General features: G+C 48.8%; 1 protein-coding gene across 1 annotated transcript; it reads left to right on the forward strand.

The window, feature by feature from the left end:
- The first annotated feature begins 8,578 nt into the window (after positions 1-8,578).
- Positions 8,579-10,699, forward strand: LOC136506147 (WRKY transcription factor 6-like). The gene is made up of 3 exons (XM_066501262.1): positions 8,579-9,023; positions 9,166-9,273; positions 9,851-10,699. The coding sequence occupies exons 1-3, from the start codon at positions 8,608-8,610 to the stop codon at positions 10,443-10,445; spliced, it is 1,119 nt and encodes a 372-aa protein (XP_066357359.1). The 5' UTR covers positions 8,579-8,607; the 3' UTR covers positions 10,446-10,699.
- The last annotated feature ends 551 nt before the right edge of the window (positions 10,700-11,250 follow it).

Raw genomic sequence — 11,250 nt, forward strand, 5'->3', positions numbered from 1 at the left:
TAGATAACTCCTAATGTTGGTCCAAGAACGCCTAATGTATTGGTATGCAATTTAACGTAGAAAAATAAGGCAATTGACTTACCACTCTGTCTAAGATCGGTCCTGCCTCCACTTGCCTTCCTGCACGAGTAGATTGGTCATACGCCATGTCTTCATCGTCGGAGAACTCGATGTCGGCGTAGTCATCTTCTGTCCACTGTACCCTTAGCCTACAATGTGTCGCACGCTGGTACCAAGCTTGGTACCGCTTGAACTCACGGTTCATGTGCGGCTCGTTGTTCTTGTCCAAGTTTTCGTGCATCTCCTCCCATTGCTCAATGTAGAACTAGTGGTGCTTCTCCCAGTCAAAAATCTTTCTGTTCTTCTGATGATCTAACCTGCACGTATGTCATCGTTACTTGAATCCATGTACATGTCACCATATTAATAGAAATGGACCATCATGAGACATTTGAAATAGCAAAACGCTTACTTGTGTAAGTCAACGCCAGTCGAGAACGGAGCCGTAGGCCAAAGCTGTCTCACTCCAAATTGGCATGCAACTCTATCTGGTAGGTGGAACTCGACAGCATAGAAGCAGATTAGAGGGCACCTCACCCTATAGAAGTCATCGTCAAACCGACAAACGTTGCTCAACTAAAAAGGAAGTGCACCCTCTCCATCGTACGGCTCCCACTCCACCTGCAACATGTTCAAATAAGATGTTAGATGGTATACTAATCCATTTTAAACCAGCATGGGAAATAAAATTTACTTACACTAGATGCCGTCAGCGTGTCTAGCTCGTTTATGAACTCAATGTACGCCCGCTCTAACCTTGCGTACGGAACCCTGACCTGGTCCCAAAGGTATGCCCAAGTCGGCTGCCGACTTGGAGGCTGACCTTGGAACCACTCACGATGAGCCAGAACCTCTGGACGGCCAACTGGAAGATGCGCCCACATCCACAGCTGTAACAGGTACACGCATCCACCAAGTGATGCGTTAGACGAAGTCCGACGACACCCCTCGCACAGCTGCCAGTATAGAAAACCCAAGACTGCAGAGCCCTAGCTGTAGTGACCCGCCTGGTCCCAGTCACTGAGGCAGTGGACCCACATCTAGGACGCAGTGTCACCCGTGATGTCGGGGAAGAGAACGTAGGCAAACAGGTGTAGGATCCATGCCCTGCTGTAGTACCCAACTGTCTCATCTTCTGCCTCCTCGGGGCACTGTGTGAACTCTTGCCGGAGCCAGGAGATGAGAACTACAGAAGTGCATGAACAAATAGCCATGAATGGAGGCAATGATTGAATATAATACCTGTCAACCAACGCAGTTATGGCCGCTGAGTTGAACTTGGGCAACCCACGACGAACCTAAAAAGAGATGACATCCAAGCCAGCTCTTTGCAGGAAAGGAGTGTACCTGTCGTCGTACCACATGTCCAAGAACCCACTGTAGGTTCTAGGACGAAGGAGCGGAAGGTCCTGCATGGAATAAAACATAGTCTCCTATTACTTCACGAACACATGTATGCTCACCAAAAATTGAACAAAACGTATAGATTATTACCTGCCCCTGCGCTATGAGACGTCCTCGGTGGGTCTCCTTGTACGTCGGGTCGAGCAGGTGGAATTACGCCATCCTACAACAAAAGTCAATGAATTAGAAATTCAATATGCAATGAAACATGAACTTCGAAATATACAAGTAATTGACACAATTACATGCATAATTAATTAAATGAATACGACAAATATTAAGTAATATAATCAACCAATAATCGCACCTCACTAATCTGCCAATGGCAACTTCGTGAATTGTGGCTAAGTCTACCACACTTGCCGCACTCGTACTGCTCAGAGTCAGTAACAAATGGGGTTCCTCTTCCACGCCTCGTTCTTTCGGGTATCTGATCCATAACCATCCTGTGCCTCGTCCTCTTCCTTGATCCATGCTTGTTCCAATGGTAAGCTGGATCCGCAATGTACTTCGGCCCATTATATGGAGACCACTCTCTAGGGTCCTGGAAAGGCATGAAGCGAGGGCTCCATGTGTGCACAAGCGTGCCGACACTAAACTTGTGAGGTATCTTGCTCTTGATATTATAGTTGCGATGCCTAGCTGCTGCCACCAAATGGGAACAAAGAAAGTGGTACCGCCTTGGTTTACCATAAGTGCATTTGAAATCTTGGAGGACAACCACATGCATCCTCGACTCTCAGACCTCGCCATCGGATGTTGTACTGCCCCTATGCTCGACCTGATAAGTCCCTGTGGTGAGATCAAAGCATGTAACCTCATGTGTGCTAGCCCTTTCATTTGCCTTCTCTAGGTGTGCCTTCGGTTTCAGAGCCCATATCTCTCCATCACTCCATAACTTCAATGCATTGGCGTGTCTATCGTTGAACCAGGCCACAAGCTTATAAAAGGTGAATTGAACGATTACATTCACAGGCATACCATGTATCCCCAATAGCAACTTATTGAATGACTCCACCATGTTTTTGCACTAAAACTCGTACCTCCATCCACCGGCATCGTGAGCTCTCGTCCATTTCTCCAAATTCCTCATCAAACCAGTGAGCCATTGTCTACCTTCTGTATTTGATGCGGTTCTGACCTGCTCTAACTTTTTCTGAAAGTACTTGTCCTCAAGCTGTCGAGCAGCCTCCTAGAATAGATCAAAGTTACCCTTCACACCATCCTTCCAGAGTAGATTCTCGGCAAGGTGCCGAGTACACCAACGATGGTGCAAAGGTGCATACCCCTCTATCTGCTCTCGCACGACATTAAGTATGCCCTGGTGCCTATCAGATATGACGCCAACCTCCCTGCTAGGCCCAACCACGTGTATCCAGACTAGCTTCAAGAACCATCCCCAACTGTCATTGTTCTCCTTCTCAACGAAAGCAAATACCAAAGGAACCAACTTGTTGTTCGCGTCATAGGATATGGCTATAAGAAGAGTGCCCTGATATTTGCCAATTAGGAATGTACCATTAATAGAGAAGATGGGACGACAGTGCCTAAAGGCCTCGACACACTTAGGGAAGCACCAAAAAGCATGGAAGAATATCTGCCTCCCATCCTTCTATGCATTTGGTTTTGGGATATACTCATAATGCATGCTTGGATTCACCGCTTTGATTGTATTGAAAAGTACTGGCAGCTGCTCGTACCCATCCTCCTAGTCCCCATATATCATCTTCGACGCTCGCTGCTTAGCCCTCCAAGCTTTACCATAAGTTATCACATAACCTCCATACAACGCCTCAACGGTCCTGATAATTGTCCTCACCTTCATGTTGGGTTCTCCCTGCAGTATTCCCATCAACCGCTTGGCAATGAGGGTACATGTCAACTGCCGATGCCTCAGTGTCAACTTATGGTCAGCACAATTGTGTGGCCCAACAACTTTTATGATCTTCCACTTTTTGGTGACCGTTTGCTTCCTTGCACAAACCCTCCATGGATAGCGTTCCTTGTCACACACAACTATGTAACGGTGCTCCGCATATGGATGCAAGACCTTGTAAGGTCTCTTTCGTATCACTGCAAATGCCTGCAGCCACCTCTTCAATGCACGGAGGTCATTGAACACCCTCCCATTCTCAATTACCATGTTAGGGCCGGCCTCAAGAGCTTCTAGGAGCTCATCATCACATCCTTTTGCACATGCCTGATCGGAATGAGTAAGATCGCTGAACTCATGAACTCTTGGATCATCGCGGCCGAGAAAGATATGCCTCAGCATCTCAACATCACTCTCTGTCAGCTCTCCAATAGGGCGATCATCATCAGAATCAAGAGCCCTTGCCATCTCATATGGCTCCGAATCATGCATAATTTCAACACTATTAGAGCTACAGAATCCATCTCCACAGTGCACTTACGCAGCAACAGGGGGGCACATCCACATTCTCAGGAATGTCTCCTGCAACATAAGTAGAGAAATGAGGAAATAATAAAAGAAATGGATGTAAGAAAGGGGATAAACTCCCAAAGCATGCGGTTAAGACACTTACTCGGATGATTCTGTGTCAAAGGGATCTCATGAGGAGGATCTGCCATAACAACATGAGTCTGACAAGCATCTCCAACTACCGCATTGGGGGTAGATTGAGCATCGGGAACCATAGGTGCAACATCCACATCCATATCAAGTTCCGGGACGGGAGGGTCGATGTGTGCCTGTTGACCCATTGGTGGGGAAAACCCATGAGGGATGGGATCAACTAACACCCAACGCACAACCACGTCTAAACATTATAGCTGGCTCTTCGTAGCCGATCTCACATAGTTCTCCCATCGACCTGCACAACCAATTGGTATCATTCGCCTGAGAATGTTGAGAGGAGAACCTAGGTGCAATACACCATCAACTGCAATGCCATCATCTCCAAGGCAATGTAGCTCCTCCCGAGCCCGTGCAAGCATCTCACTAAATGAAGGCCTATCATTGAATAGCACAGGCACGCTTTGCATGTCAACAAACTCAACATATCCATAGCGATCATATTCAACGGTGCCTCCATGATATATGGTCACTAGGTTGTCCATCTAGTTCAAACACATAACGAAACACATGTCCTTTAGTCCAAATTAGACGCTAGATAGTACCTAACAAGTACTTTCTAACTACAAACTAAATAAATAAGATAACAACTACATACATAGATACAGTGTACTAACTAAATAGCTAGATCCTATTTAGTTAACTAAATATGTAACTACCTATCTAAGTAGCTATCTAACTATATCTATGTACCTATGTATCTATGTTTCTATCTATCTACATATATATCTCACTAGATCACTAACTAAATCAACTACCTAAGTCATCACATTAACTAGTAAATAATAAATGCCAACTAAGTAGGTACATTGCATATTCATAATTTTTACCTTTGCAACGATTGATCCGCGGACGTCGGCACGGGCAGCCAATTAGGCGAGGCCGGTCGCGGTCGACGCGACACGGCATGGTGCGGGCGCGATGTGGCCACGGCACGGTCACTACACGGCGGGCATGGCGCCAGCGTGGCACGGCGCGGCGTGCGCAAGGCGAGCGCGGCCGGCGGTGGCACGGGGCCGGTGCGGCGCGGCGCTGGCGTGGCACGAGCGCGTGGTCCGGCGTGGTGGCCGCCGCGGCCGCGGCCAAGGAAGTGGGGAAGGGCGGCCGGCATGGGCTGCGCCCCGGGCTCGGGGCCGGCGCGGGGCTAGCGCGGCTGTGGGGCTCGGGGCGGAGACAGCGGCTGGTGTGGGCTTCGGGCACGGCGCGGCCTCGGTGGTAGCGCGGTGCGGGCGGTTGATGGCGGGCTCCGGGCGCGGCGGCCGGTGGCGGGCTCCGGGCGCGGCGGCGGTGGTGCTCTGCTCGGCTCGGGCGAGGGAGATGCGAGAGAGGGGGGGAGGAAGAGAGAAATGATTGGGGCCCATACGTAATAAAGGATCGACGCCATTCACCCTGGTACCGAGCTCGGCGCCAAGATCTACGGCGCCGAGGTCGGCTCCAGGGTGGCTGGCGCCGAGCTCCCTGCCATGTCACCTCCACGTGGGTCTCAAGCCCAAGAGCTCGGCGCCAGGGATGCTGGCGCCGAAACGTGTTAGCTCAGCGCCAGCATCGATGGCGCCGAGCTAAGAGTTCAGATTCTGAAATCTTTCCTCTAGAAGCGTATTTGTGAAAAACTTAAAAAAGGCTAAAAAATAAAAAATTCAGCCGGAAGCCGCGCACCGCACCAGCACCAGCACCAGCACCAGCACGGGGCAAAGTTGGACATTGTCACGATGGGACCCACCAAAGGCAGAGGAAGCGAGGGGAAGTGAGGTTTTTCGGCTTCATTATCTCTCTCCGCTCTCTCAGCGCAAAAACGGGGACTTCGGTGGTGAAGCTGAGCAGTGTGGGAGCCTTTGGCAGATGTGCGCGTGAATCTGTTCGTGAAGCGGCCGGTGAAGCCATACCAAATGGGCCCGTATAAGGACAGTCGAGGTCCACCGCCCACTTGCTCTTCATCACAAAAGGAAAAGTCTTTATTTAATAGTATGCATATATTTGTTTAGAAGAAGATCAATTATTGCAAAATAGTTAGTTTTCAGGATGTGTATAAATAATTAAACTATATACTTTAGAGGCTGATTTCTTGCACAACTCCTAATAAAAATACCTTATATTATCTAGCTTTACACGTGTCATTATCATGGGGGTTTGTTTAGCAGAGCTCCCAAAGTAACTTACAAGTTAAATTCAGAGAAAACTTTCTTGAGCAGTATTTTATAGAGAAGCGATTATATGCTAGTTATGTGAAAAGATTTCTAAATAAACAAGAAAGCTAGGGGATAAAAAAAACTGTATATGTTATCCTGACGTAATTACTTTGTACACCGAGTTTATTCAAGAAAATCATAAAAACCACTTTCAGCCAGGGGAGGATGCAGCTTGAGATGCAAGACGGGGCTCGATTCTTCCTCTTCCCACTTGTCCTCCCTTCTTCCCTTTCTTTCTTCCTACTTTCTATTCTTCTTCCTTCTACCTGATCACGCTAATAAAAGATTTTTTGACAGTTTTGAAGTTTTGACAGGGTGATGGTTATATGCCGATGGATGTGAGGATGTCGGTAGAAAGAGGTTGGTATTTTATAATCTTATTTCTGGTGTTAGGTCTCTTTTGCTAATGTGGAAGGTGCGCCTTGAATACGGGGATGTATACGGCATATAATTTGCATTGTGTCATTGATATAAAAGCGGGCCGGGGGAACATTCTCTCTAAAAAAAATTCTCCAAATTTGTTCAAAATGGCATGAATAATTTGCTAGGTGGTTAATCGTTAATTGGTAAACCTCATGGAGTACAATGGTAACAAGTGTTCTGCATGCATTGCATGGACAGCTACCTCTAATTCCATCGCCCCCACTTAGCTCTAATAATACTACATAGTCTTGTCTCTGTAATTAAGCGACTCCATTAGCCCCACTTACCTCTGATTCCAGTCATATGCATGGTCATGTTATCTTTAAGCCCTTTGGAACAAATAATTGTTGGAGGAATTTTATGGGGCATTAGGTTTGTTGTTGTAATTTTTCCTATGTGTTCCCTTGGAACAAAGAATCGGATACATGCAAGAATCCAACAAAATTCCAATTTAATTTAGCACATCAATCCATATATAGAAGTTTTCGAGTAAACTAATAATTAACATGAGGTCCAATCTCTTGGAAACTCTTTATGAAGTTGAGAATAAACAAAAACACTGCATGTCATCGTCACAAAGAAGAGACGAGAAATGGAGTAAAAGAAAATGGACTTTACTAGCGTCCGTGTGTGCAGACGTGCATAACTCCGCCTGCTCACCTTCCTCCTCGCGACCCTTCCTTCCCCACCCCTGCCTCTTCCTCCGCCGCCCCCGCCCAGCAGTTGCCTCGTCGCCGACCGCACCCCGCCCACCTCCTCGCCACTCATGTACAGGTCTGGACGCCCACCGCCCGCATCGACCTCCTTCTTCTCCGCCATGGCCATGGGCACCCTCGCCCCAACCTAGACTGGCCACCTCCTACACCGTCGGAACCCTAACCGCGGCCCTCCCACCATCCCACCGCCTGGTCGGCCTACTACCTCCCCCAAACCCCTTCTAAGCCCGCTGGAGTTGAGGAAGAAGGGACAGAGAGAGATGGTGCACCACATGTCACCGTCCATGGTAGGGTTGGGGGCGGTGGTGCGGTCGGGCACGGGCACGGACGCGTGGAGGTGGCGCGGGCATCGCGTACCTGTGCATCCGATGGCCACGGTGCGCACATGGGACGGCCCACACGGTGTGCGTGCCGCACCGAGCGCCCCTTAGTAAAGAAGCATTCCCGAAACAAAATTGAAGTAGTAGTACGTACTAGTACCTTGTATATGCAAGTACGGACCTCGTGCAACACGTACATACATATACATACAGAAACTAGAGGGAAACCCGCGCTTCGCGCAGGAAGGGGAAAAGAGGAGGTATGCACCATGAAAAAAAAGAAGAGGAAGGGAAAAAAAGAGAAGGCGAAATAGTAACGGGCGAAAATAAAAAGAAGACAAAACAGTAACGGGTGGCGTTGCTACAATCAGCCTGTTCGGTTGGCTGGTTCGTATCGTTGCTGGTTCGTGAAGAAGTACTGCTGGCTGGTTTGTGTGAGAGAAAAATACTGTTTCGACTGAAATTTTACGATCGTTTACGATAAGTCACAGCCAAACGAACAAGCTGAATAACGGGCGGGAGGTACAGTAACGAGTTTTGCTGTAGATGAACACGAAGATGAAAGATGAGTCTGAAGAAAACCCGTTACTATTGATGAAAAGTGATCCTCACCAGGTTACAGGCCAGCTTGCACACATCCGGCGATCGCGGGCCGGCCGCCGGCGGGCCTACACGCGGAAAGTTTATTTTCGGATCCGATCCATACCGGTAAAAAGGCCACGTGTGCATACGCGTGTGGGGGACCATGAATCCATGATGCATCATGCATGTGTGATGTCCCCATAGCAGTCTGGCCTCTGGTAGCTAGCTGCTCTTTATAAACAAGCAAGAGTGAGCTGCGAGCTGAGAAACTAAACATATCAGCAGCAGCAGGAGTCGGAGCTCCTGGCATCTGGCGAGCGATGGCGGCGGCGCTAGCAGGGCGGGAGGAGGAGCTCGTGGCGCAGCTCCGCGCGCTACTGTTCTTACCTGCTGCTGCTACCCCGGCGCCGCCGTGGACACCAGCGCCTCCGGCGGTTAAGGCGGAGTCCGCCGCCGGACTACCGCTAGCTGCCATCGTGGCCCGTACTACTACTGGCGGCGGACGCGGATCCGGACCTGCTGCTGCTGCTGCTGCTGCGTCGTCATCGGCTACGGCCGCCTCCGCCGACGCGTCGTCGTGCGGCGGCGCCGGACGACGGCGCCGACAGGGTCAGGGGAGCAAGAGAGACCGGGACGACGACGGCAGCGACGCCAAGGACGACGAACAGCACGATGAGGCGGCTGCTGCAGCTGATGCACGGCCTCAGCATTATCCTCCTCCTCGCTGCAAAAGAAGGTGCGTACGTGGTCCATGGCTCCAGCAATACAGCTCCAGCTCCTCCGATCCGCGTCCGTCATCACGCCACGCTGCACGAATGGATCCCCGGCCCCGCCCCCCTGCCCTGATCATTTTGATGACTCGACTCTTCCATCTGCAGGAAGAAGAAGCAACAGAGCAAGTCGATTGTGACGTCAGTGCCCGATTTCGATGGGTACCAGTGGAGGAAGTACGGGCAGAAGCAGATCGAAGGTGCCATGTACCCCAGGTAATTATTTTAATACTCTATTATTAATATTATTTTAATACTCTATTATCAGTTGCCAGATCCCTATGATTCAATTACGGAGTAGGTGTACTACTCAAGTATCAGTACCCTTTGCTGCTGTCCCTTCCATCAGTTTGGGTCGGGTCCCCTGCTAGTGATAGCTAACCAAATATGACTGTCGTGACACACGTTGTGCCTTGTGGCATGCAATGCAGTCAAGCACACCATTGACCGATCGATCGAGACAGTTTTATGCTTGCAAATAAAAAGCTGCATTTTTTTACAGAATTATAAGCTGATTATTACTGCCTCCAAATCTTCACAGTATTGTTTTGCTATAACAAAAAAGGAAGTGTCTAGTTATCTGTTGAATCTGTCAGATTCTTTATATATATATATATATATGCGACTCAGTAGACAGTTGTAGCACAAATCTTAAAGCACAAAATCAAAGGTATAGAAATCTGACAAATTTAGTACCCAAAAATCTTTCGACAGATAAATAGCAAAAGTTAAAAAAAAAACTTTCAGTGCACTGAGTTACTTGGCGCCCATTATATCTCTCTTATCCATGCAGGAGTTACTACAGGTGCACATGGAGCGCCGAGCAAGGCTGCCCGGCCAAGCGGACGGTGAAGCGCAACGACGACGGCGGTGACGCCGCCACCACCACCCCAGAGTACACTGTGGTGTATGCGGCGGAGCACACCTGCACGGCCAACGACTCGCTGGAGGCGCCGGTCATCCTCGAGACGACGACCACCATCGTCGTCCCTGCTGCTACTGCTGCCAGCACCACCACCACCAAGGGACGACGACCTCAAGATGACGACAGTACCTACACTGATAGCATCGTTCCGACTACGTCATCTGGCTCTTGTTCTACTACCACCACCATCTCCACCGGCACTGAATCTCCGGTGATCTCCGGCGACGACGTCACCTGCTGGAGCAGCAGCGATTATAACTACGCCGACGACTACTACTGCGGCGGGTTGTTCGCCGACACCCATAGGGGTGGCTGGGCCACTGGACCGGCAGACTCGGCGTCGTTGGAGGAGATGGAGGACTTGACCGGACCGATCCGGTCACCGGTGCACGTTCCCGTGCCTTGTTGGACCATTGACCAGCTCGTCCTGCAGCTCGTTAATGAGCCTGTCTGCCATTTCTAATGAGCCTGTCTGCAGCCGGGCAGTCCCAATGGTGCATTGATGATGGTTTCTATCCTCATTAAATGACTTGTCACGTAGGCAAAACGCTGATGTGGCAACGCAATTAATGAAGAAAGAGAGCAAAAATCATAGAAATGGTTTCTTCATGAAGAAACCAGGTCTTCTCTTGACCCAATGCATCAAGAAACCATGAAATCGCCATTGGGGAGAAACCACCAGTTTCCAGGGGGCTCGTGCCGCACTCCCATTGGAGGAAGAAGATAGAGCTGGGAGAGAGAAAGAGAAAATAATTATTACTCATAGAAACCATGAGTTGAAAAGCGATACTTTTTTGGTGCGGTATCCTATGTTATAGAAACTACTAGTTTTTTTCATTGGGACTGCCCTAAGGAGCCTCCGCATGCATCTCCACATGACCACATGCAACGACGTTAGCCTTTGTTTACATGGGAAAACGAATAGACGCTCTGAGGATTAACGAGAGCATGGTGATTAAATGAAAATGGACACACTTGAAGTTCTCCATGGTCACCGTGCCCGAGGCGCTTAAACGATTTAGACTTTTGGATGGAGGGAGTAAAATTGATTTCAAAAACTTTTCAAGCTTAGACAAGATTTGTATGAATGCTTAATATTAAATCGAAATAGAGATTTCTAATTACATAACTTTTCAAAAAAGTATTTGGATACACTTTGAAAATTTATTTATGTAATTTTTATGATAAAATCTATTTGACCTTCGGAATTATTAACATAGTCTGATTTACCTCCTAGCAGCTGACGTGGCGCCATGTTAGCGTGTCTG

Source organism: Miscanthus floridulus, chromosome 14, assembly GCF_019320115.1.
Source record: "Miscanthus floridulus cultivar M001 chromosome 14, ASM1932011v1, whole genome shotgun sequence".
In the NCBI taxonomy this organism is placed as follows: Eukaryota; Viridiplantae; Streptophyta; class Magnoliopsida; order Poales; family Poaceae; genus Miscanthus; species Miscanthus floridulus.

Bases quoted from the DNA above. Each gene is read 5' to 3' on its own strand.
- LOC136506147 (XM_066501262.1), top strand. From the start codon at position 8,608: ATGGCGGCGGCGCTAGCAGGGCGGGAGGAGGAGCTCGTGGCGCAGCTC. The intron at 9,024-9,165 runs GTGCGTACGTGG...TTCCATCTGCAG, and splicing joins CCTCCTCGCTGCAAAAGAAG to GAAGAAGAAGCAACAGAGCA. The intron at 9,274-9,850 runs GTAATTATTTTA...TTATCCATGCAG, and splicing joins GAAGGTGCCATGTACCCCAG to GAGTTACTACAGGTGCACAT.